This window comes from Clytia hemisphaerica, unplaced genomic scaffold (genome assembly GCF_902728285.1).
Source record: "Clytia hemisphaerica strain Z4C2 unplaced genomic scaffold, Clytia hemisphaerica genome assembly, whole genome shotgun sequence".
Lineage (NCBI taxonomy): Eukaryota > Metazoa > Cnidaria > Hydrozoa > Leptothecata > Clytiidae > Clytia > Clytia hemisphaerica.
In genome coordinates, this window is record NW_027103737.1 from 2,549 (window position 1) to 30,462 (window position 27,914).

Sequence of the window (27,914 nt, forward strand, 5' to 3'; positions counted from 1 at the left end):
AAATAAAAGGGGCTCTGCAGAAAAACATCTTTTTTCATAAAAGCATTTTATGATTCTTGCCTTTTCTTTCAAAAAGTTTGAAGCCCATATTTCGGGTCTTTTATTTTCAATCAAGTAATTTTACTGTCAACAAATTTTGAGAAAGAATTAAAAAAAATCAAAAAATACAATGACTTCGACGATAATGCAAATTCTTTAGCTCTGACATTTCACACCTATTATTATATGAAATTTAGAAACTTTTGGCCGAGAGAGGTAAAATTAATGGTTACCCATAGCAACAGTACCAATAGGTACAGGTATTTTCTAAACCTTTCAACAACGAGATTATTGTCAAAGTAACTTTGAAATTTTTTGAGAATTTTTGAAAAATGTTGATACCAGAGCTTAAAATTCTGATTTATTTTGGTACATAAAACACGTCTAGATTGTAATCAAGTTAAATGCTGTACCATTTCTTAGCTGGGAGGGCTTAACGATGACGTAATAAAAATCTTCAATCAGTTAAAACTTAGCTAACTCTCAAAAAAACCGTTATTTCAGTTGCCAAGGGCTTATAAAGCCTGTGTGAATTTTGTCAATTTGATATGCTGTAAGTGTGAAAAATTTCGGAGCCAAGGAATTTGTCCTTCAGAGAAGAAATTTGCTCGTTCGCCAATTTCGGTGCAATTTGGCGGAATCTATTTTAGCGATTTAATAAAATTTCTAAATTTGGCGATAATTAATTTTGTCGAACGACTCATTTTTGATCAATGTTCTAGCTGAAAAAAGAGGAAAAAAGGGTTTTCAGGGAAATGGAGACTTAAATTGAAACAAAGTTAAATTTGACGAGAATTTATTTTGGCGAATGACCTAGAAATTCAAATTTGGTGGAAAGAAATTTTGGCGAGTTTGACAAAGTCAAATAAGTATATGTAATCACATGATAACGAGTGCAATTCGAATATAATTGCACGAGTGATTTTTTTGTTATTAATTTTCCGAGTCCGAAAGGACGAGGAAAATTCGAAACAAAAAAACACGAGTGCAATTTTCGAATTATACAAGTTATTATGTGATTACGAGCTAATCGCACAATGGCTGTCACTACTTTTTCCCAGTTAAGAAAGTAAATCACAGAAATTACACTGAGAGTTTTATATTTTTTTCTTCTCTTTTTGTCTTTCTTTTATATTGTTGTTCGTTGTTGTTTATTGATTTTCTTTCTCACAAAATAAATTTCGAATGCAATTAAAACGTTCGATGCAAAAAAAATGTAAGAAAAATCATTGAAATCAATTTTGTAAACATTGGCGCGGCATTGGAGAGTGTGATTAACGATTAATTGCTCTCTACAGGATGCAATTAACGATTAATTGCTCTCTTTGAGGGCGTGCCAAATAAGAAAAAATAACCCATCGTGCGATTAATGTTATAATGTATAAGATTGTACAGTATTTGTGTGCATCGATGTCGCAAAGCTTCTAATTTGAAGTTTGTGGGCTAAATTGTGGATTATGAACGGTCGATGTGAACGGCGACCAATTTTACAAAGATAAGGATAATCATGCAAAATTTGAACAACTTCAACATACTAAAACGTGGGCAACGCACTGGGCTCAATTTCAGCAGCTTGTTCAAAATATTCATAGGCCCAATCATAGCAAAACAAATAAAAAACTAGTGCCCTGGCCCGAAAAAAATACGTGACAGGACAATTGCCCCCCTCCCCCTCCAAAAAAATAAATTCAGACAATCACCGTTGAGACAATTCTTGATCGGGTGATCGTTAGTCTTTTTGACTATTTTTCTTGTTAGACTTGAAAAGTGCATTCAAGAATGCTATGCTGCATGATTTTTCCAAGAGACTTTTTGACGATTACAGAGAAAATAGTCTGCATAATATACCCACTGTAAAACAATCTTGTGTGACATAAAACAAATAAAGAGCTAACTCAAAAATAAGCGATAATTTTTCTGGCAAATTCAATCACCATAAACTTTGACATCTTTTTTACTTTTGACATCTGGGGGGGGGGGGCAATTGTCCTGGGGGACCATTGTCCTGGGGGAAATTGTCTGGGAGGCAATTGTCCTAGAACCGAAAAATAATACCCCCCCCCCCCCAAAAAAAAAAACTCCAAATATTCACCCTTAGGAACAAGTGTACCAAATTTCAGCCAAATTCGACCATTTTTTAAGCCTCCAGACTGCCCCAAAGGTTTTGGACATACAGACATGTACACATTGTAGCTCAACTGAAGTTGACAAAAAATAGCCTATGTGGAATTTTAAAATCCTAGGGTGAAAATTTTACTTTTAGGCTGTTTTACAAAATAGACATGATTTTGAGTCCCCATATGTTCAATCAATAAGCTGTGCGTCCGGAAGAGGTTAAACTAAAGCGAAATGTGAATACCGTAAAAGGAGGATATCATTCGATGTAAAAAAAAATCTTCACTAAAATATGTACGCTAAACACAATAAATCTTACACAGAAAAGTTTTCTTTTGGAAGTAAAATAAAATAGTTATTTCATAAAAAATAGCGATAGAAAATATGAAGCGATAGCAGTCAAGGTGCTTTTAGAGCTTGAAAAATCCACAGCTTATTTGAAACTAACACTGTATGAAGACAAATAAAATTATTTCAAAGTATGACTTTCGAAAAAACATTATCTAGCATTTAATGGAATTTGCTGCAATGCACTATCCCCGACACTCAGGTTTAAACAAAGGTTTAAACTATCCTAAAAAGTAAATCAAATTTGATAAAAGTCATATTACTCAATGATATCTTTAATTTTGAGGATAATTTCAGATTATGTCAATAAATGATGTATATCTGCATTTGTAGCTTAATCTCAGTTTTTCACACAATTATATAGTCCATTGACAAAGCCTTTTCCAAATAGGTTCTTTTGTCATTTAAAATAAACGGGAAATTTTTGCTCTTTCTGTTATCCATCACCCGTTATGATGGTGAGCATTGAAAACATTTCACTCAATATGTATAATGTAGCTTCGTCATCTTCATCTGTTTCCTCCACTGAAGTCACTTCCGCTTCGTTCACTGCTATCGTCAGCGCTGTGTGTTTCCCTACCAAACAATTGTCTGTCGAAGAGAAAAACGATGAGATTAAAGTAGATTGGCATAACATAACGTTTATAAGCTTGTGCGGCTCAGTTTTTGGTACCTAAACCTATTGTTTAAGAATGATAGAAGGCTAAGCAAGATATAGGGGTAGACAAAAAATTATGTAATGAACCAACCAGTGGTTATTTAATACCATACGAAATGAATTAATCTTTATATTGCAAAAAGGAAAATGAGCCGAAATGAAATGACGACTCTGCACAAACCAGAGCATAAAACCATTCCTTTAGAATTTATCAAACTTACCTAGTATGCTGGTGCTAAGTTGCCCAACGGCCAGCTGTCTCGAGGCTTGCAAAGCTAGACAAGGAGTCAATCTACAAAACGAAAAAGAGAAACACTTTTACAAAACACGGCTGGTTGCTTTCTATCTTCACGATGAGGTAAAGTCAAGTCAAAGAATCTAAAACTCACCAAAAATATAGTTCTAGCATAAACTATTAATTTCAACTTGAGATAATTCAAGCGAAACTTATGCTGCATTAGGCATATTCTCAATACATCTTTCAATCTTGATTTCTTAAAAAGAACTAGAAACCTACTGAGATAAAGCTCTTTTCTTTATTGAACTTGATATCGTTTGGCTTCCTGAAAAAAAACGAAAAATTTAGCATGAGTATATACTGACAAGTTGAATAGGTCAACAAATTTGGCAGTAGAATTTTACAAGGAGATAAAGAAGATTTTCTGTAAATAATTTAAAAACAATTTTACCTTTTATTAATTTTACTAAATTTGTTGATGTCTGAAGTTTTGTGGATCCTCGTAAACTCTGTAATAAGAAGGAAATAGTATAGTAGAGTTGTAATTTGAGTTATTGAACAAAACCTCTTTCAATTTATATATTTTTTCACGAAAATATATTGAGATAATTCCCAAATTGAAAGTATCAAGACAACGTCTCATATACCAGATACTATAACAACTTTGAACATAGTATAACTCATTTGAAATCGATAATCATATAAAGTTGGACAAACCGTCCGGCATTTTAACTACACACTTAAAATAATGAAATGAACGATTCTTTTATGTACAGAATAAAAAGTTTTATTGATGTAACAACTTAATCGAAGCAAAGGTTTTTGACACCCCCCTGGATTTTGGATTTTTAAAAAGAGGAGGACACTATGTATAAACTAAAATTTCAATCATTGCTACGTCATCAATAGCCTGGATATCCAGCCCGTAAACTTTTTTTTGATGTTGATACTTCTTATGTTTACGGTCTGGTTTACCTAGATCGTCTGCATTCTGATCTGAGGATGATTATGCAGATATTCTGCTTGGTTGGGTCCAAGTGAATCAGAGATCTGAATGGCGGAGCGCGTATAAGAAATTATGCAAGCTGACTTGAAGTGTCCGCCTAAGTATTTGGATAGATCACGCGGGCGATCAGCAAGGCGTGTATGCTGCTTTACAAATCTCCCTGGTTTTTCTTCTTCGAAGCAAATAACAATAGAATGCCTAATTATCTCCCTTAGGTGTTTGACCATAGATCCAAATAAAAATAACAATAATGGTAGGGAAGAAGTGGGAAGATCAAAACATGGGAATTTTTAGATGTTCTGGTTGTTTTCTTTTCATACTTGCTTAGATATTCTTGTTTTTAATCTTCTTAATAATGCATCGTGTAAAGAACTAAAGGTATGAATGAACTAAAGGTATATATATCTTTATTTTTGCCATTCTAAATTGATTTATCACTGCTGGGGTACCATCTTGAAATTATGTGCATATATTTATTTGCAGCCATGCGATTCATGCAGGAAAATCTGTCAAAGGGGTTCACCTGATTTCTAGGTGAACCAACCTCTATAATTTTAGAACTTTGTCTGCCTGAGGTAAAACTTATTTTTTCTAAAATTTTGAGCTTGGATATCCAGGCTACGTCATCAAAGGATGAACTGCATCTTATGACCTTTGAGGTACTAATGATCAAAGACCTCAATATAATAATTGTCTTTTTGCACGTCCTTTGTATCATTTTTCTTTGTTTTTATTAATATAAGCTTTTTTTAATTTTACAGCCATCAAATTATCTATTATCTTTTCAAATTTCTAGAAGATGTGTGAAGTTAGATTTTTAAGCTTATAGAGATGATGTTGTTCGAAAAAGACTGTAAGTGTCAAAATATCATGGAAATTTTTAATTTTTTTGGACTTTTGTTGGTTTGTTTTCTACCGCGAAATTGGTTTTGAGAAATACAATTTTCACTAAAAATGCTCAAAAAGTTAGTTAATGATAAAACTATCTGAAAATATCTTGTATTGTGACTGCAAAATTTCCTGCAGAGGGGTAAACTACTGGAAAAAAGCATACAATCATTTTTGACTTTTTCCAACCAGTTGGGTGTTTAAAATTAAAAAAATGGCAATTATTGCACTTTTTGAAAATTATTATGCCGAAAACAGGAATTTTTTCAACGATGAAATACAGAGTCAGCATAGAGTCCTTATAAGGGCAAAGATGTCAGAGGTGTTTGAAATTTGTAAAATTGCATTGAAGAAAGTGTTTTTCGAATTGTTCATAAAAGTGATTTTTTCAATTTTTCGTTGCTCAATAACATAAAAAGTTCTAAAATTATATGTAAAAAGATCCTGCATCGATGGTGAAACACCACCGGAAAGAGAAAACATAACCCCCGTTGTAAGTTTGTTTACATATGACTTGATTATTCTTCTCTGTACTTCCAACTAAGACCAGTTCAAAACAAAACTAAACAGGTCACAGTGGGCCTACTAATTCCGAGGGTGTCAACCAGTGTCAAGTACAATGTGTTCAATAATAAAATCAACTTTTCCTTCCAAAAACGACAATGCAAAAATTTGACTTTTTAAATTTCGTGCCGATGGATAGGATCTAGCATTTTAATTGTTTTCGGAGCGCGAGATCAAAAAACGTAGGCAGCAAACGCTATTTCACATCTCTCAAACCGGTGAAATTGCATATTTTAGTCACGTGACTTTGGTAGGAAATCCTTCCAAACCTAGGCTTCACTTTTCGATAAAAGCCGCAAATCTAGCCCTTCGGGCTTTACAGATATCTGTGGGTTAAACCTTATGTATATAGTTTATTCTTCTTCTATAATCTCAAAAAAGATAAACAAACAAACAATTGTTGAGAAAATTGCCATTTTTGGCAATAATTACTAAAAAGAGTAATAATTGCCGCTTTTATGTTAAACACCCAATTGTCAATTTTGACATTTGAAAAACAAAGATTTTGCTATTTGTCTAGTGCAGTCGGCTCCAAAGGAGTCTAAGGTGTTTACACCTTCGTTGATTCATTTTTTGTTTTCTTCTCCTGTAAGTCTACCTGGAGTTTGTTGTCATCTTGTACAGGCCGCTGGGGTAATGTCGCCTGCCTGTCTTGAATGACAGTCAGCCTGTCCCAAGCCAGGATAAAGACAGAGGGACCCAGAGAGGACTAATTACCCTTTCATTATAACATCGTCTCTCTAAGAGGAAAAAGAATTCGGCCATTCTTTGTTGTTTGTAGATCTGAAGTCGCAGTCGTTCGCCAGCTTTTGCAGTGAGCGGTCATGGGTGTACCGGGCTTCGAACTGGGTTCTAGTCTGACTTTTTTTTAAATTCTCATTCTTTTCCCACTCTTTCCATCTTCTTCTTTGAACTGTAAAATGTGTGTGAGAGCCACAGGGTTGGATAGTGGCGATCCAATCCCAGTTCCTTCCCATCTAGTATGCTTTCTACAACGTTGTGGCAGAAACGTGTCAAAGGTGTGGCAACTTTGTCTAGTAGAAAGTACACTTCTTTTTTCATTGTTATTTTAGTTTCTTTGGCTGGTTCCGTGGAGTTTAAGTTTTAGTTTATTTTATATTTGCGCGCGTTTCATACTTTCACTAAACACATCTTTTTACATCTTTTTATCTGTGGTGGTGTCTAGCTAACACTGCTTGGCCTACCTACACAACCTTATTTCCATCATATAGGAGGATATTTTCACAAATGGCCGAAATCCTGTGTAGGTCGAAAACTGAGGAACAGATAATGTGTTTTCTTGAAAAAAATTTTGACTCATATTGAGTTACTTCTTTCCCTCTTAACTCATATTGAGTCGCTTTCTTCCTTGTAGTCACTTTAGATCACTAGTTTTGCATTGATGGATGTCTATGTCATCATTTTTTCCTTTCCAATTCCAACCTGATTGATTTTCTGTGAATGTTCATTCTAGATTTTTGTTGTATTTATATTGTCTTTTTGTTTTGTGAGTTTTGTCTTTATTGTTTCCATTTTAAGAGCCACTGTCTGTAAGAATCAGACAGGGTGTGGAAGTGAATTTTTTTTAAATGGCTCATTTTGATATATTTTGTTCTAACTAATGGACTGAGCATCCTGTGAAAATTTTAGGGTCTAACTCAAAGCGGTTCAGATTTTATGGCCGGTTGAAATTTCAAATTTGAGCGGTCTCCGCCAACAAAAAATCTCAAATTTGGCTAAATAGGGATTTTGACCTCAAATTGTGCTTGAATGATAACAGAAACAATATTCTCAATTTGATAATCTGAAAATATGTACAACTTTTAACAGAAAAATGTAAAAATCATAACATACAGATAACCCGTTGTCTAAAAAACATGGCTCAAAACCAGGTTTTTGAACCGCGCGACAAAGTTTGAGCCATTTTCTAGGGCAAAAATCTCAAAATGGAGAAAATTATAGCTGGAAAGCTTTTTATTTCCCAAAAGTATTCTCAGTGTACTGCTGGAAAACAAAAAATGGGAACAATCAACCTCTCTGATTTTTCAAAATGGCAGCCAGGAGTTGGACTTTTGGAGTTTTTTGCCGTAAATGTTGCATTTTTGCCGCCATTTTAAAAAAAGATGCAAAAATTTCAGGGGGTCAATTTTATACTTTTTGGTACATTTCTGGGAGTACTTTCAGGAACTGAACTCAGAAAAAAGAGGTTTTTTGATATTTTTGAGAATTTTAATCTCAAAAATTTTTTAAACTTTGTCGCTTTTTTAGTCTTTTTCAGCACCGTAGGCCACTACTGGGTCATATTATACTCTGAAAAATCCTTGGTTAAGATAGCTTAAATACCTTCTTTTGTTTTTTCCTCATTTGGTGTTTAAATAACCACTAGAAAATGAGTTAAGAACTTAATTTTCCAATTTTGAACCCCAAAAAAGGCGCAAAAACTGAAATAAATGTCAAAAAATGCTATGTTTGTGCAATTATTCAGGTAAAAAAAGTTGTCAATTTTTTTAGAAAGAATAACTATCAAGCAATAACAGTCTATGTCATCTTTTTGGGGGTAATTTATCTTCCTAGCTCACTTTTAGCCCAATATGGTATTTGCAGGTTCAAGTGTCCCATTTCAAAATCTACCATCTTAAATCTACCATATTGTCCAAAAAAGAGCGGGAAAATATTCATAATGGTAGATCCAAATGAAGCTTTAACATGCGACAGGGATTGTGCTAGAGAAATGTTTCAGTAACTTTGATATATATATTTTATAGACAACTTTTGATTTACCATTTTGAATCAACCATTTTGAATCTACCATTTTGTCCAAAAAAGGGCGGGAAAAATTCATGATGGCAGATCCACAGAAGGTAAATGGTCAGGCGAAGATTTTGTTGAGGGAGTTGTTTTGAAATAATACTATAATATATGTATATATTATTTATATTTTTTAGAAAACTAAAAAGAAATGAAGAACAGTGAGACTGAAAGTGAAGTTAATAAGAACAATAAGTGTGGAAAAAGTGGAAAAAGTTTGCAAGATGAAAGAAATGAGAATGTTGAAAGTGGTGAAAATGAAATTTATACGAACTGTACATTATACATAGACGGAGGGTGTGGAAAGAGTAGACACTTTGAAGACAAGCTTTTTGGAGTCAATGAGTTAAATGCGAATGTGGAAGAGCACTTATCATCTTTAAAAGTTTTTGGAGTTCCTTTGAAGTTTGAACAAGAAAAATGTCTTATTGAAAGCAGAATTGGTAGAGATTTACAGAATGATGAGAAGATATGTGGTAAGCATAGGGAGATCAATGGTAAGTTTTGGAGACAACCACATTTCTGTTATCATCCAAATCATGGAAAAACCAAAACAGGACCTAAGAAAAATAAGAATATCATTACAGCATACTATAGAATAGTTGCTGCGTTTCCAAAGCTTTTCAATATTAAAATGCCAATTGGGGGTGGACTTTGCATAAACCACAAAAAGGACATATTAAAATTACTGGAAGAAACAGAGGATGATACCAGTATAGATTGTGATCCTAACTATGAACCTGAGGAGCCAATACTTCCAAGTGACTCATCTGTTGGAAACTCGAGCTTAGCTGAAAGTCCTCTATCAATAGCTCTCGAATTTCAAGTCAAACGAAAACATGTTGAGGATTTGGCTGAAACTACCAAAACCAAAATCAAACAAAAGTATCAAAGAGCGAAACTCCTCTTCAAAAAACAGTTTGCTGCCTCTATTGCCCCTGGCCAAGACGAAAGTGTTTTGAAGTTCTTGTCTGACTCTGATTCTGATGATAACCTACAGGTAGATGAAGACATTCAATATTATCAGGAGCTCTATAAGAATGCAGGAGACAGTAAAAGCAAGATGGTAATTCTATCGCTTATTGACCCCTTCAGATTTACCAAGGAGGAGCTAATGGCTTTGTTTGGATGCACCAGGTATCAGGTAGACCAGGCTAGAAAATGGAGGGCAAGCAATGAAACTTTAGTGATCCCAGCAAAGGAAAAGTTGAAGAGGCACAAGCTAGATATCAATAAATGTGAACACTTTCTTGATTTTGTATTCAACAGTGGCTTACTCCAGGATGTCGCATATGGAGTTACTACAGTAACCTATGATAATGGTCTGAAAGAGAAGGTCGCACATGCAGTACTAACAGCTAAATACAGTCACACCATCGCATTGTATCAGAAATTTTGTAGTGATTGTGAATATCAGCCTTTGTCAGAGAGTTCTTTATGGCGAATATTGAGAGAGATAAAACCATCAAAGCGAAAGTGTTTGGGTAAAGTATCAGTATCATTTATTTTTCTATTAGTAACTTCTAAAAAAGTTTGCTCAAATTCTTGTATCTATCATTTGATTAGCTTTGAAAAGGATAAATGATTTATAAATCAAAGTGCCAGTGACTTCTAATCTTTAATCAAAATTCTACTCAATAATAACTTTACTTTGTTTGGAATAACGTATTCATGTTTTGTTTTTAGTAATCTGGAAAAAGTCTATGCTCTAACTTTAATTTTCTAATATTTTTAATGCATTCGTTTTGTTTCTGTTAAATTCAGCTGGCCTTGATGATCTAACTGCAGCAGGTTTGAATGGGTTTGCTGATCTTCAAAAAATTGCTGAAAGGTTTGGGGACAAGGATCTTGTTTCTTCTTTGGAGAAAGGCAAACGGTACCTCAAGACGACTTATCCCACTCACTGTTCTGAAGATAGCAACATTGCTTCACACAATATTCACTATGCCCTGTCAGACCCAAAAAAGAAAGAGCTCCAAGAAAAGCATCAAAATCCTGAAGGTGTTTGCGAGGATTGTTACCAGCTTTGCAAAGCAATGGCTGATGTGAGAAAGCTAGCAGCACAATTTGAGGCAGATGAAGGAACTATGTTTGACATAAATACAGCCATAAAGAACATCCAGGATTACATTTGCCACATTCTTCGAGATGTTCAACAAAAGAAAGCAAAAGCCTGGTGTATTGAAAATTTGACACCAAATACAGCATTTTGGCTTAAAGACTTCTGCCAGAAAATTTTACCCACACAATTTCGTGAGGGTCAGCAAAATTACTTTGGAAAGAAAGGAATGTCGCTGCACGTAGATGTATTTTTCATGAAAGAAGGGGAGCAACTAAAGAAACGTGTTTATTTTACTGCCTTGCAAAGATGTGATCAAGGTGCTGACGATGTTTTATGCTTAGCAGACAAAGTTTTGGCCGAATTCATAAAAGATGAGCCAAGCGTCAATTCAATGTATGTTAAGTCTGACAACGCCTCATGCTACCATGGAAACTTTTGTGCTGAAGGATTACTGAAAATTGGCAAAAAATATAACATCAATATCTTACGGTACGATTATAACGAGCCATGTAAAGGGAAAGACCAATGCGATCGAGAGTCTGCTGGGGCTAAATCAGTGATGAAGAGCTATGTCGATGCTGGTAACAATATCCTCTCCTCAATTGACATCAAAGAAGCCCTTCAATATGGCAGAGGCATGAAAAATACAAAGATTGGTGTGATGGAAATCGACAATTCGAAAGCAAAAATCACAGGCGGAAAAATTCTGAATATCAGCTCATACCATTCCATTGAATTCAAGGAAGACCATATGGTGCTTTGGAGGTACTTCAACATTGGAACTGGTGTCATTCAAAAGTATACAGATGTATTGTTCAACAACGGGATTGAAGAAGTTTCATCTTACGAATCAACTCAGCACACAGATAATATCATACAAAAGAAGAAAGAGTCAAAACCAAGGGAATCAAGAAGTCTCTGCAAGCTTTTGTTCTGCCCAGAATTCAATTGCTGCAAATCATTTACTAATGTCACAGATCTTGAGGATCATATTGATTCTGGTAATCACTCAACTGTGAATGCTGACTCCTCAATGGACAAAGTGAAAACTGGTTTTGTGAGGAGGATGAAAGGTTCCATGGCTAGCCATAGCCTGCATACAATGGGACAAAGTAATAACAGTAGCTCATTATTGAGAATGGTCGATGTTTGTCAAGAAGTGGATGAAATGAATTTATTTGCAAAAGAAGGATGGGCTCTTCCTGTACGATCCAACTTCAGGTTCAACCCTCTCCAAAAAGGGCTGCTCTATGACATCTTTATGAAAGGAGAGAAGGATGGCAAAAAGAGCACTGCAGACCAAGCAGCACTAATGATACGACCTAAATTGAAAGCAGCAGAGTTTGTGACAGCCAAACAAGTCAAAAATTTGTTTTCCAGCTGGGCAAGGCTTTACAAAGAAGGAAAATTGAAAGACCCTAGAGAAGGTAATATGTTTTGCTAACAGAATGACAGTGTCTGTTTTCTTATTTGGAGTTACTACTTGAATGCAAAATATTTAGGGCATGTTCTCTATTATCTCTAATCCAAACCAACTTTTATATATTATATTGTATATACATAAATTAATTTCTTTGGTAAAGATAAATTGACATTAAAGAATGAAAAAATTTTTTTCCACCATTAACAGGGAATAACTCTGCTGAAGAAGAAATAGATTTTGACAATGATATTGAAGATGATGAAAATTACTTGGTGACTAAAGATATCCAGCAAGAGGCAAGAGAAATATGCGAAATCTATCACAAGGATCAATGGGTCGCTGTCAAATTTGGCTCACAATGGTACCCAGGACAAATAAGTGATGTATGTTTAGATGAAATTTCAACCTCTAACTTCTTACTTCATCTTTGAATAAATCTACATAAAAAATAAAATTATTCAATATTGTCTTGTTTACAGGTGACTTCAGATGTTGTTACTGTTTTGTGTATGCTCTATGTCATGTCAACTGGAAAGAATGCTTTTGTACATCCAGATACTCCTGACTTGAATGATTATATTTTGGATGATATTTTGTGCGAAATCTCACCCCCGATCCCAGTAAATCGACGTTTCTTTGCTGTGTCTGATGAAGATTTCAAAAATGCCACTACTGAACTCAAGAAAAGGTACTCACATTAAAATTGTATCTATAATCATTTTTTAATGAAAATTCTTTTAAGATCTTTAAAATCTATAATTGATCAGGTTTGGTTCTCAATGGATCTATCTGTTTAAAATCTGTAAAATGTAATACTCTTGTGTTTTTTCGGTGACATTATCTTTAATCTTGATTATTCCTAATTTCAGGATGTGATGACAATGACAAATCTTCATACAGCAAATGGAAACGAAAAAATGACTTGTAAAGAACTTTGATACTGTATTAAACAAATTTTCTATTGGATCATAATAATTCATAATTCCTTTATTTTCATGAACCTTCTTATATTATAGCATAACAATTCTTTTACTATAACTATTATTACCTTTTTTATAATTTCTAATTTATTTTCCAAATTTCTGGTAATAATTTATTCCAATAATTAATTTAATTTAATTTAAATTCAAATTTTTAGGTTAGGCTATATTATTTAAAGTAGGAAGTATTTTACCTAATTGTTCTTCAATTTTGAGCGGAAAAAAATACAACCACTACATTTTTCAGAGTTTTCTCCTACATCTTAGTCCATTTTTGAGCCTTTTTGGGGCTAAAACTAGTAAAATTAAGCTCTTAAATCATTTTCTAGTGGTTATTTTAACACCAAATGAGGAAAAAAACAAAAGAAGGTATTTAAGCTATCTTAACCAAGGATTTTTCAGAGTATAATATGACCCAGTAGTGGCCTACGGTGCTGAAAAAGACTAAAAAAGCGACAAAGTTTAAAAAAATTTTGAGATGAAAATTCTCAAAAATATCAAAAAACCCCTTTTTTCTGAGTTCAGTTCCTGAAAGTACTCCCAGAAATGTACCAAAAAATATATAATTGACCCCCTGAAATTTTTGCGTCTTTTTTTAAAATGGCGGCAAAAATGCAACATTTACGGCAAAAAACTCCAAAAGTCCAACTCCGGGCTGCCATTTTGAAAAATCAGAGAGGTTGATGGTTCCCATTTTTTGTTTTCCAGCAGTACACTGAGAATACTTTTGGGAAATAAAAAGCTTTCCAGCTATAATTTTCTCCATTTTGAGATTTTTGCCCTAGAAAATGGCTCAAACTTTGTCGCGCGGTTCAAAAACCTGGTTTTGAGCCATGTTTTTTAGACAACGGGTTATCTGTATGTTATGATTTTTACATTTTTCTGTTAAAAGTTGTACATATTTTCAGATTATCAAATTGAGAATATTGTTTCTGTTATCATTCAAGCACAATTTGAGGTCAAAATCCCTATTTAGCCAAATTTGAGATTTTTTGTTAGCGGAGACCGCTCAAATTTGAAATTTCAACCGGCCATAAAATCTGAACCGCTTTGAGTTAGACCCTAAAATTTTCACAGGATGCTCAGTCCATTAGTTAGAACAAAATATATCAAAATGAGCCATTTTTAAAAAATTCACTTCCTCAGTTTGCTTATATTGTCTGATTCTTACAGACAGTGGCTCTTAAGTAGTTGAAGGTTTTATACTTCTTGACTATATATATAAGGGGCCGTCGACAAACGACTTTCCTTTTTTTAAACGGCCTGAGGCTGTTAAGGTTCAGGTCAGGGCGGGATGGGTTGAGCAAGGAGTCAACTGAGGCGGAGGGAAAAATTGCCGACTTTCGTCACGTGACCAGTCATTTTTCTCTTCGAAGCATTAATTGGTGATCGGGAATAAGGTGAATGTCGTGTGGTTGCTTTGGTCTTAGTCTTTCTTCACATGTTTCTACTTTTTGGACTGATGAAATTTGCCAGTTTTCAGATCATGGCAGATTTCGTCGAGATCTCGGGGGCAGCACCTTTCCTTTTCCGAAGGGCAGGGGCAGAAATGCTTCTTACCAAGGGTAGAAAGTGCAAGATTCCAAGGCCAAGGGCAGCATCTACAGACCACCGCCAACGTCCGCCATCTTTTCTTCCGAACTGTTCCGAAAATGATTTTGACAAGATTACGGCGGCCGAAATTGATAAGTTTACGCCCAATCGAACGCCCTTTTTAATAAAACGCGGCCTTCCACCCTGAAAAATAACGCCCTCGACACTATTGAACATCTCAATCGCGGTACCAAAACAAAGATAATAAATTTCGCATAAATACTCCTAAAAAATTTCGCGTCTGCGGCGCCCTTTTTGCGCCTTTGGCGCACAGCACTATCTCAGGGGCAGCATTTAAAAAATCGAAAATCATCTCGGGGGCGGCTATGCCGCCTTCTGAAAACTGGGAAATTTGTAAGTGAGACTTTCCCTTTTTTTTAAACTTTTTTTAACGGCATTGCAGTGACCCCTCCCACCCCTTACGGCCAGAAGCCGTTAAAAAAAAGGAAAATTGTTTGTCGACGGCCCCTAATACCGTGAAGTTGGGTAACTTGTATCATAGGGAAACTTGCATAGTCATCAAATGACTGACAAAGCAAAGCAGCAAAATTTTAAAACAATTGAATTACGCAGCTCCGCTTGCAGCTCTATTCTACCATTTTTTTTTTTATTTAATTTGTATTTTAATGCCCAGCCAGGTCATTCATTTGAGGGCTGTTTCCCTCCACTTCTGATGCAAGTTACCCAACTTCACATGTGCATACAGGCTTGAAAAGGCCACTTTTGGCTTTTGTGTGAATCAAGTCCCCCAGGGGGGTTTCCACAATTTTCAGCTTCTGACCTTAAAATTGTGTAGAAAAACTCTTAATACGTAAAATTTTAACAAGAAAACTTACTTCTGAAGACTTCAACCCAAAAATAGCTGTTAACGCCCTGCCCTACTGTTAATGCTAGAAAATAGCTTCTTGCAGTAGAGAAGATTCTATTTCCCTCAATTAAATTAATAGTTGTGTGGAAAAAAAACAAGTATAATTCTTACCCTAACTAAATTAGTTGACCCAATAACACTTCGAAATATCCTGCCAGACGTCGCCATTTTGAATTTTGCACATGAGCAAAATTATGTTACGTAATTTACTCAAAGAAAAACTTTTCGTGAGCAAAGTAGATAAAAGGTTATCATTCAGTAAAGAAATTGTAAAAATTTGTATATTTCTCAAATTGAAACTTTTAATTCCTCCTAAATACAATTTGAATAAAGTTTGGTTCAGTATTTTCTTTTCATTTAGTCATTACTGGTGAAAATCTGTGTAAAAGCGAGGATTTATTGACGGTAGCTCTACTTTGCTCCTTATGTCCATTCTTTTGTAATTTGCGTAACAAATTTTTTTCAAAACAAACCAGGAACATGGCTTCAGCTGGAAGGTTTATGCGACAGTCCCAAAATTTTGCAAGGCATGTTGGAAATTCATTGGTAAGTTATTCTATAGATCCTATGTTTATATTCCCGAGGTTCTCGATCTCAATGTTGTCTAGGTCATACTTCTTCTTCAACCATTTTTCTTCTTCCTATAAATCAATTTCTGGCTGACTTTTCGGGAAATTTTCCGCTAACTTATCCTGCTGCTGGGATAACTGAATATGAATTGGAAAGAGTCTTTTTCAAATCTGGGTTTCACTTACAAAACTGCCTCACTTTCTGAAGCATATTCTCAACTACTATTGGAGTCCCGTCTTTTCCGGGCCACTTTCTGCAATTTTGAACTTGAAAAAGTCCCAAACATGATGATGCAACTCCAGAAGATTTTTCAAATTTTAATTTTTTTCTCAAAACCTATCCTATCTTGTAGAGCTTTGAAAAAGAAAGAAAATGAGGGGTCATAGGCCTCTAGAGGATAAGTGGTTGTAAAGATATTCAAATTTTAGTGTCAAAAATTTGACTAAAAATGTCAAAAAAAGGTTAGGAAAATAGCTTGGAAAAATTCGAAAAATGTGTCAAAAAGAAAAAAAAGCAATTTTCCAGTCATGCTTCTTCAATTTTGCATATCTCTTTTTCTAGTTTAGCTAGAGACCTGAAATTTGGAGGGAGAATTCTTTGATGGTGTTAGAATATTATTATATAAAAATATTTGTAAAATATTTAGTATATTTATCAAAATAATGAAAGATATATCTTTTTTGAAAAAGAGAAACATTGCATTGTTTTATTTTTGTTTTTGAAGAAAATTAGCTTGGAAAGGTTGAAATGAGTCAAAAAAGGTGGTAGGGACCCATTTTCAAGGGGCCTCTGGAAATGGAGGAACAAAAACTTATGAATAAAGAATAAGTTTTTCTGAAAGGAGAAACCCCAAATGAAAAGAAAATCCATTTCGGCAGAAATAAAAACTTTTTTTTGGGACATTCCCATGCAAAAGAAGCAAAAAAGTGAAAAAAACTACATGAAAATGAAAGAATTAGAATTAGCGATTGTGATTTTTGAATTCCTCACCCTTTTTCTGATAAACATACAAAGTTTCAGCTTTCAAACACATTTTCCTCCATTTCCAGACACATTTATTCATCGAAAGTTGCAAAATGTTTTTCTCCCGTCGGCAAACAATTTTCAAAATGTTGCAAAACGTTCGGCATTTTACCAATTTGCCGTCTAGCCCGTGTCCACAGTGTTATATACCGCTGGAAAGCTAAGATCACGGGCTTTCATTTAGTAAAAACCGGAACGCTTTAGCATACATAGAAAAGAAGTTCGAAGGGTTCAAAGTTCACGGAAAAATGAAACATTTGGTTTGACGTCAACGAAAGTTGCGTGACTTCTGGAGTCGCTAATGATGAGGTGGACTTAAAAATATTTTCGTTTCCGGTCCACCAGGTGGGTAATTGAAGTTACAAAGAAAGCGAGTGGATAAACTGAGGTTTAAAGATGTTCTTTCAAGTGACAAAAAAAAGCAAGTGGGTAAATTGAGGTTTAGAAGCTGAAGAGACGTTTGTTTAAAGTGAAGAAAAAAGCAAAGTGGATAAACTGAGGTTTAGAGACATTCATTAAAGTTACAAAAAAAAAAGAGTCTGTCAAAGGCAGGGGTGTAAAAGTCTTTTGTCCCCCTCACAACCTGGCCAGTCAGCTTCAACATTTTTTTAAGGGGGGAAAAGCACAAATTTTTCCAAGACTAATATCCTTTGCGAATCGAACACTAGAGAAGACCAGACAGTGTCAATCGAACAACTTCGAAGGAAAATCGCAATCGAACCAATCGAACGTAATCGAATGAGATCAAATAATTGCGATTCAATTGTCGAACGCAATCGAATCTCAATCGAACCAGCCGATTCTTACTTGGGTAATATTCGATTGTGTTCGATTGGTTCGATTGATTGTAAATTACCTTCGCTTATGTTTGATTACAATTATGTTTGATAAGTTTGATTGCGATTAAATTAAATTTGATCACTCCTTTAGAGTTTTTTTAGCGTGGACAGCCGAGCGTGTAAGTACGATACGAGAGTGAATAAAATCGAATACAATTGAATCAATCGAATGCAATCAAACATAATCGTTACAATCGAACGGCAAATCCTGGGTAATATTCGATTACGATTCGATTGCGGTTGACAATTGAATCGCAATTATTCGATTGTGTTCAATTGCATTCAATTGATTCGGCGTTCAATTCATTCCATTGACACCGTCTGGAGAAGAAAACTAACTGTAGTTACTTACATTTATTAGTAGGGGTCACTATCTAGCGAAAAAGCTTTCCGTGTGCAGCAGTTTGTGCAAAGGGATTTTATGATTGAATATTGTTCCTTGAATGTAGAAGATCAAAATTTGAGAGGTGGGGCTGGGTGTGACCACCCATTGCTATGGAAACTGACGTCATTGGTTACTATGGCAACCAAAATAAAAAATCGTCAAAATTGAAAATTTTTTTGTTCCATTCGAAAGAGCGTGAAAAACTGATAAAGAAAAAGGTCACAACCTATATCTGAAAATTAATATATCAGGAGATATTAAGGAAATAAGGCAAAATGATGTCATAAAACGATGACGTCATCGAAAAATTAAAATTTGCCAAAATTCAAAATTTTTGGCTTTTGGGAAAGATTACCTTCCAGTGAACATAAAATATTATTACGAAAAGGTCTGAAAATCCTCTTTAAGAAGTCTATATTAGCCAAAATTGATATTTTTTAATTTTGCCTGTAACGTGCTGGGCTGCGCGTACCCTAAGCTCCAACCTTTGACAGGCAAAAATTGAAAATATCAATTTTGGCCAATAGACTTTTTTTAAGGAATTTTCAAACGTTTTCGTAATAATATTTTATGTTCACTGGGAGGGTCTTCTTTCCAAAAAACCAAAAATTTTCGAATTTTGGCAAACTTTTATTTTTCGATGACGTCATCATTTTATATACCCCTTAAAATAGGTACCGTGAGTGGTCATAAATCCGACAGCCCTGCCTAATTCTGACCCCCAAATAACTGTTATGAAAAAAATTCTATGTTTACAAACATTCCCTCTCCAAGTTGAACGATAAACTATTGCAAGAGCTCTCGAAACAAAACATCTAACAAGATGGCTATAATGTCAAGATGCCAATTAATGTAATTTAAAAAGTGTGAATTGTAAAAAATAATTACTTTTTATGATGCTGCTACTGCTGTTGTCATTTATGACGTTGTACATATTGCAATAAAAAAATTATTTTGTATAGGAAGCAATTACTGTATTGTTATTTATATTTGGTTCAATTTGGTTCAAATCTCTCAGTTTAGTTGACACTTTGGTATCTTCGTTGCGTCACAGCGAAAGGTTTGTTTTCATTTTATAGTTTGTATCTTTGAAAGACCCCATCGGATTTAGGCAGCGCTGTCGGATTTAGGACCACTCACGGTATACCACCCCTTAGTAGCCGGTACAATCTTGATATCTCCATCAAGAAATGACACACCCACCGTTAAGTACTCTGTACTAAGTTGATTTTCCCCCTCAAAAGGTATACCACCCTTTAATTCTTAGTAATGGTATTTTCTGGTACACGTCGTTTAAATTTTCTAAAAAACTTCCTTTTTTTCCATAATTTTTTATGGAAATTTCAAACTCATTAATTAAAGCTCTTGAAAAACTATATAGAAGACTTTTAGGCAAGTATGGCTGATTTCTGTACTGAATGATGTAGAAGTGCCATTTTAATATTTATAAGCAATTTATGACCAAAATGAGGGAGAAACCACCACTTCTTCATCAAATAACTCCGGTTCAGTACAGAAATCGGCCATACTCGCTTAAAAGTTTCCTACATAGTTTTTCAAGAGCTTTCAGATTCTATAATTGATTTTGGCCTATAATGAGTCTGAAATTTCTATAAAAAATGAGCTCTTGGGCTTTACCCTAGGTTTTCAATAAATGGGTCCAGAAATAAAGGGCTACTCTTAGTTGCCAAATAAACAGGGGGTTCAAATAAACGGGGGGTGTTGGAAAATTTTTGAGATTTTAATAAACGGGGGCACCTAATTGCCAGGGGGGTTGGAAATTGTACTTCTGAAAACCCAAAAATAAGGGACACTATAAGGGGCCTTCTCTTTGACAGCTGAAAATATTTCTAAAAATTAATAAACAGGGAGCAATAAGCAAAAAGCTTGTCCCAGCTGTTGAAAAAACCACTTAAAGCACTAGCTCTCACCCAACAAAATTGTGGATTTTAAAAATTAGATATTCAGATATTCGCTTTCAATGATATATAACATCATGGGGTTTTGTGAATGTGCTGGAAAGATATTGGTTCTTGAAAGGTCAATAAATTGCCCATTTTGGCTTAAAATTTGATGAAACAATGAAAATCACAAATATGAATAATATATTATTCTCATCGTATTTCAACATATTACCATCAAAACAATTATCAAATATTTCCCAAGGCATGTATTTTCGAAAATCAAAAATCATATACTAAAAAATTAGCAATGTTTAAAAAATATGGACATTTTTGGAAAAAAATGAGAATGAAACATTTTTGAAAACAAATCTGTTAGTATTTTTCCCTTGGCTGTTTTTAAGGTATGACTTAGTCTAAAATTAAATTTTAGCAGCTAAATATTACCAGATGACTTGTTTGAACATGTCATATAAACATCAAGTTGATTGATGAGCAAGTTTTGGTGAAAAGATAATTTTAAAACGCCAACCTAGATTTTCCATCACGGCGCAACGCAAACTTTAAAGGGTTGGAAAATTTTCGAAAAATTAACAAGCGGGGGGGGGGCGTTTATTTGGCACCTAAGAGTACCTTTAACATTTTTCTGGGCTGCCCTTCTAATATCAATCCACAGGGTATTAGGCATGCCTGGTCCAAATTTGGTGCTTTTTCTAAATTTGCATGATAATTACACCAATCAGGCCTGCTATGATAACACCCAGGGGAAAACAAAAAACAAAAGTTTAATAAATAATAAACGTGATAAACATCCTAATAAAATGGTAAGAAATAAATATAGACTGCCTATAATAAGAATTTCTTTGTGATTTTTTTAGGATTTTGAGTACCAGAATACTAACTTGATGCATCATATTTGGTATTGAGACCACCGTTTAAGTCCCTTGGTACAAAGTTGAAAAAAAGTTTTTTTCAATTAGGATCACCACTTAGTACAATGTACTAAGTTGTTTTTCACTACCTTATCAAACCACCACCCAGCACTGGCCCCCACAACTTAGTACTGACCTCCCCCCTGGACCGGAAACAAAAACTTTTAGGGTTGGCCTGACCTGAACTTGGCCTGAACATGTGCAAGCCAAGTTTCGAAGGCAAAAAATCTAACTTTGGTCTAACCGTGAGATCAGCTAACTTGAATCAATGGAGGTTTAACATGCATATCCCTCAAATAAATTATCCCTTAAATACAAAGTTACGCAAAGTCAATAAATCAGAACAAACCTGATTAGGATTTGTGTATATATAGAACTGTTGCAAGCACATCCTGTAGGTTTTCCCGAATCTGTAGTATGATTGACAGTGCTTCAATTTGGTTAAAACAGTTTGATTGTTGGTTGGTCTTGTTAGGTTAAGTGTGCATTGAAAGCCTTCTCTAGTCAGTTTTTACAGTGTGTATACAAGTGACCTTGCAGAAGCAGTCGACGAGCCCATTTCCTCGAAATATCTGTTTCCCTTTTCCAGGAGAGAGCGTTTTTTTGATAAATGGGGAAACAGATCCGATTTTCTAGGAAAGACCTTTTCCAAAGCTATATGTTTCCCCGCTGATGACGTCATCAGAGAGAAACAGATCAATATTTCTAGGATATGACATAATAAATTGGGAAACAGATATCTGTTTCCAAAAAAAGATGATATTGCATTGGAACAGATTGAACTTTCTGGGGGAAAACAGATATCAATCACAAAAAGCAAGGGAAACAGATGAAAATTTCCAGGAGAGGGAAACAGATATCCTATTCCTTATAAGCTTGGGAGAACATATCAGAATTTTAATTCTGAAAATTTTGAAATCAGATCAAATTTTCTAGGGAAGATACTTTGAGATTAAAAATTTAGGTTTTGAAGAAAAACAGATCTTCTTTGTGAAACTTTTGGCCAACAGATCAAATTTTCCAGGAAGGCTATGCCTGGGAAACAGATGTTTAAAAAAAAAGGACCCTGCTGGATGCTTTCGACCTTGACAACCTTTAACCTTCTAAAATCTTTTGAATGAACCCCCTAACCTTGAAGACTGTGTTAAAAAATTATAAATTTTTATATACCATTTTGATGAATTTTTACCAAATCTTGAAAATATTCACCCTGTTTTAGAAACCCTTGCCTTTCTTATTAAAACACTCTGTTAAACCCCTTAAGTTGGGAATAATGAAATGTGTAATGAATTAGCTCTGTGCATCGAAAGTACAACCTCAGTCATCTATACGCATCGATTTCTCTTAATTGGATTGCAATTTTTTTCCGTAATAGGTCCTGAGCTGTTCCTAGCAAACACTATTTATTTTCCTCTCTCTATTTGTATTTCTTTCTTGTCTCAGAAAATACAAAATTAAAAGGGTTTTTTCATTTTTTCATAAACTGTGCGAGATACTCTTCTCCAAAATAGCAAAATGGTTATAATGTTATTATTCTATAAAATTTTCTTATTTTAGAAATCGAACCAAAACAAATTTTCTTCAAGTGCAAGTAAGTGTTGTTTTTTTTTAGTTTATGTATTTCATAAAATTTTATAAGTTTGCTAAATCTGTCTGAGCTTTTAAAGATTAAAATTTCAACTTTCTATGGATAATATGTCATCTTTTGCAAAATGAAAGATATTTAAAGTGATGAAAAACACTTCCTTTCTTCTATAGTTGGAAACCTAAAGAAAACAGCAAGATGCTCAATGGTAACGAAGGCTTTAGGTGGACAGCAACAAAGTGCATTGTAAGACTTTCCGTTTTTTAACTGAAGGCTTTTTATTTTCATAGTGTCCTTCAGGGTCTCTCCTTCATGCCTAGAATGAAAATCTTCCATTTCTTCCCCCCTCATTTTTGCCACCCTACAGCTCCAAAACTTTCTCTGACCCCCCCCCCCCCCCTCGAGCATAAAAAGCTGTAATTTGAGGAATTTAAAACTTATTGTTTTCCCTAAGGTAGTTCTAATTCAAGAATAAATGGTAAGGCTGGTTGTTTTGAAACTGTAATATTGCTGGTTGAAATAAATGAAGGAAAAACTAAGCATACACCCAAACGATGATAATAAAAAATACCACTAAAATAATAACAAATCCTAAAGAGAATGAAAAAATACAACGTCCCCCCATGCCTACAATCAAAACATCCTATCCCCTCCCTCGTTTTTCCCCACCCTGGCTTCAAAAAAAAGTCTCCCCCACCTCATACATCCTTTTGGCCTCCAAACCCATTTCCCCTGAATCCAGGGGGGCATATGATTTTTGGACCTACCCCGGTGTTAGTCCGTCCGTCCGTCCGTTCGTCTGTTACCAACTTTTCTGAGGATTGAATTATAGGAATCTTTTGATTTTTGGTACAAAGGTGCAAAATGGTAGTGGCCAAAATGTGATGGAGCCCGATTTTCGAAAGAAAATGCTTTTGGGCAAATTTGGGCCAAAAAACGGCTAAAAAAACGGGTTTTTTGGACTTTGTGAAAAATTGGAACATTAATTTTTTCAGATTTTTTGCATGAAAATAGGTAAAAGATGGCTCAAGCAGATTTTTGCAAAAAGATTTTGTTGGCTCAAAAAACGCATGTTTATCTATAAGAATCACTATTAATAAGCATACATCAATGTTCTTAGTCAAAATACTCAATTCTTTGATGAGATAGACGTTTTTTTGCTCACGAAGTCTAAAATATGAAAGAATATTTCACGATCATGAAGTTTTGGTTTCTAAACGTTTTTTTTATAAGAAACAAACGACTAATTTTAATAGATCGTCACTATTTGTGTTCTGAATGATTTTTTGACGGTCATGCTTATGTATATATCAATTATATGTGTTAAATTCATAACCAGGTAGGTCCATAAAAGTATCACTTGTTCAAATTGATATTGTCATGAGGAATTGTTGTTTTCATACTTAATAGTGTTGTAAATCAGAAGGTTGAATACCACAAATCTTCAGTTAGTTTGATAATTCTTTTTTGCTTTTTTTATCCTCAGGATGAATGCAGCAAGTAAAATGGAAATGCGACAATTACAAAAGTCGGTGGCCGTCATGAGTAAGTTTTTGCATTCGTATTTAAGTTGATAATGAATATTTTCACAAGTACCTTATCTATATCATCAAGGGAACTTATTTTGGCGGGAACTAATTTTGGCGAATTTGGCGAATTTAGACGAAATTCGCTAAATTTAGTTCCCACCAAAATTAATATTTTGCTCACTCGCCAAAATAAGTTCCCGCCAAAATTAAATGTTTTATTTCCTTGTCTAAATAACCCCTAAAATTCATAAAAATTGCTCAAAATAAGGCAAAATAGAACAGATTTACACTGTCATTCGCCAAAATTAGTTCCCGCCAAAATTAAAATGTTTTAAGATTTTCGCTGCTCGCCAAAATTAGTTCCCGCCAAAATAAGTTCCCCTAAGGTAACTATAAGCCTGCTCTTATTTATTTCTGTGGTAATATCGAGGCTGGTGTTAATAAAGAAGGTCGACGTAAAATAATATTTTGAATATTTGACCTAAAAGTTGCGTTAATTTGACTTTTTACTGAATTTGAAAGAGTTCAATTGTTACCAAAAGAAGAAATTTATCAAATTTAATTCCTAAATTTCTGTATTCTCCCCTTTGAAGACCGTGTAAATTAACCCGATCTACTTTTTCAATCATATTTAGGCCTGTCATCAAAGGTGTCAGCATGCATGGATATTTGTGTCCCAGCTGATAGTGATGTCAGTGAAAGCTCCGAAGATGCGGAAGATGTTTGCTCTCAACCAGGTCATAAACACAAACGCATATGATGATGACAACAATGGTTTTGTGTAGTGAATAAGCTCTACTGTAACTTGGTCTAATGTCGACATCCCTCCTCTAATTCCGACACCCTCTTTATCAGCTGAAATTGATAGAAAAGGTTAAAACTATTTTCTTTGCTCAGTGGTCGAGATGTCCTGGAGTTTTTATACGATACTTCACTAATTGGTCATTTAAAGTAATAGAGATGACGCGTTCTTTAGAAAAAGTAACAAAATTGTTTTGTTACAGGCTAACGACCAACCAAATCAAGAAAGAGCTTGTAACAACTCCAGCTTGTCCCCAGTGGTCAGAGAGGAATAATCCTTTTTCAATCAGCGATTCAAGCTTTCATATTATTCCTGTCTCTAAAGAAGGGTGTCGGAATTAGACGAGGGATGTCGATATCAGACCAGCTTACGGTAGTTTAGACGGCTCACCTTTCGCCCTGCGTATTCTAATTGTAAGAGTAGGCACAAAGTGAGCAGTTAATTTCTTTGCTTCAAAAAGTTTGAAAGAAGACAGTGCATTGACATCAAAAGAGGGCAATGCATTGACTTTAGACAGCCCACTTTATGCTTGCCTTTATTCACAATTAGAATAGGCAGGGCGAAAAGTGGGACGTCTAAACTAGAGCTAAGATTTCAAATCTACAATTAATAACAAGTACATTTGCATAATCTACTGTATGCCCATACATATAATGTATTTAGAAATACCAGACTGCAAATATGATTGGATAGTAAATTTCTATTCACAAAGAACTACAAGAGTGGAATTGGACTGCTTTGTTTGGTGTGACGAAAATGTTATATGGCGATTAAAAATATGAGAGTCAACTCTGGAACTTTTTGTTCAAATAATATTTTTTATAACTAGAAATAAGGATGGACTTTGGATGAAACTAATTTGTAAAAAATTATTTTGGGACATTTTCGCAGCTGTTAAATTGTACTCTCAAAACTAGGCTTCTTACACTTTCAAACCAATTGGGCAACTAAAATATTTTTTTATGCATACTCTATTCTAAAATTGTTTCAAATGTGAAAGCTATAATACTGTCTCAGCATAGTCATCGGCCTGCTATAAGCACCCTTCACACTTCAGATTGCGTAGTTTTTATATTTTAATGATTTTGGATTATATTATTGTATAAAAACAAAGCTTAGTACAGTTAGTAGGATATATTTTAATTTTCAAAGGTAAAACTTATTTTTATTAGTGATAGTAAAAGAGCTTTAAACAAAAAGCATTCTTGTTCCAAATCCCAAAATCAATCAAGATTAATCTCACGCTTTTTGTTTATATTTCGAGTGCAATTTACACACTTTTAGTATAGAAGAGGACAGACCTCTCCCCCCTCTACCTTGAAGAATGCACTTCCCTCAAAAATTTCGTGCTAATCCTGGGAAAATACGGAGTAATTACCTCCCTCACTGACCACACTAAAACTGTCTACGGGAGGGAAGGGTGTCTATGGGACCTTGAAAACCTTGAAAACCTTGAAAACCTTTAAAATGAACTACCCAACCTTGAAAACCTTGAAAAATCGTTAAAAACCTTGAAAAGCACTTTCCAGTCATTCGAAAAGTAAGAATAATAGTAGGGGGAAATTTGTTCGGTTTTTTGAGGTCGCTCGACTTTTTTAGTCAAAGCACTTGTTATACATTTTTGGAAAGCTAAGGGGTAGGGGAATCAAAATAACTTGGGTGCCAATTTTATTTCGGACACTTTGGTGTGATTTTCGGACAAATACGACGGTCTCAGGCAAAAATCATAGGGTGAAAAATTAATGAAAATTTTAGCTTGAGAAAACGGAGACCTGTTGTATATTTTTGGAAAGCTCTCAAAAAATTAAGATTAGTGATATATTGCAAGTATAGGTGATTTCTTTACCTAACGCGAGATATTAATCCTTAAAAACAGTGTTTTTCAGTGTTTTTCAGCCAGAAACAGCTGTTTTGTCCAGTTTTTGCGCTTTCGGAAGCTCAATATCTCGAGTTAGGTACTGAAATCACCTATACTCGCAATATATTACTAATTTTAATTTTTTGAGAGCTCTCCAAAAATATACAACAGGTCTCCGTTTTCTCAAGCTAAAATTTTCATTAATTTTTCACCCTATGATTTTTGCCTCAGACCGTTGTATTTGTCCGAAAATCACACCAAAGTGTCCGAAATAAAATTGGCACCCAATTTATTTTGATTCCCCTACCCCTTAGCTTTCCAAAAATGTATAACAAGTGCTTTGACTAAAAAAATCGAGCGATTTTACAAATTTCCCCCTACTATAAGTAAAAAACCGCCTGCGGCGCTAAACCTTTATAACATTTAGAGAATTCCATATTTTCCTGCTTCTGTTGCGATTCAACCAACGGATTAGAATAGGTGGATTAACTTCTCTCGTTGCTCCCAAGAGAGATCCATTGTCTTCTCATTGTTACAAGAAAAATCTGTAAATGACTCTGCGCACTCCTCGTTTAGTTTTCTCATTGTTTTTATAAGAACAATTTTCCAATTTATACAGTTTCGAAAACGAATTTGTCCTATGATTCGATCAATTTTGATGATTTTGCAAATATTTTAAATCCTGCACTTAAGTTTTAGCATCAACAAACGCTAGACCAGTTTTAATGTAAATTTTTAATCTTTTGTCAATGGCAATCTTCAGATAAGTGAAAATTAACGTATGGTCTATAACTAAGAAACTATCGATGGGTCACGAATGGGTTGCATACTGGTGAAAGAAGACTGTATTTAGAATTAGGAAAATAAATTTCAAATTATTTGGCTAATTTCTGCATTGGA

The 27,914-nt window shown here is 34.5% G+C and overlaps 2 protein-coding genes across 2 annotated transcripts; one reads left to right on the top strand and one right to left on the bottom strand.

Moving 5' to 3' along the window:
* Positions 1 to 2,760: 2,760 nt before the first annotated feature.
* On the bottom strand, positions 2,761 to 15,812 carry LOC136805121 (uncharacterized). Its single transcript, XM_067061681.1, has 5 exons — positions 15,702 to 15,812; positions 3,850 to 3,907; positions 3,678 to 3,723; positions 3,382 to 3,452; positions 2,761 to 3,093 (listed from the first exon to the last, which is right to left on the bottom strand). Exons 1-5 carry the CDS (start codon positions 15,756 to 15,758, stop codon positions 2,939 to 2,941), a joined length of 387 nt encoding a protein of 128 aa, XP_066917782.1. The 5' UTR covers positions 15,759 to 15,812; the 3' UTR covers positions 2,761 to 2,938.
* A 216-nt stretch (positions 15,813 to 16,028) lies between these two features.
* LOC136805122 (uncharacterized) lies at positions 16,029 to 26,358 on the top strand. Its single transcript, XM_067061682.1, has 5 exons — positions 16,029 to 16,136; positions 22,798 to 22,831; positions 22,999 to 23,071; positions 24,312 to 24,370; positions 24,990 to 26,358. Exons 1-5 carry the CDS (start codon positions 16,071 to 16,073, stop codon positions 25,112 to 25,114), a joined length of 357 nt encoding a protein of 118 aa, XP_066917783.1. The 5' UTR covers positions 16,029 to 16,070; the 3' UTR covers positions 25,115 to 26,358.
* The last annotated feature ends 1,556 nt before the right edge of the window (positions 26,359 to 27,914 follow it).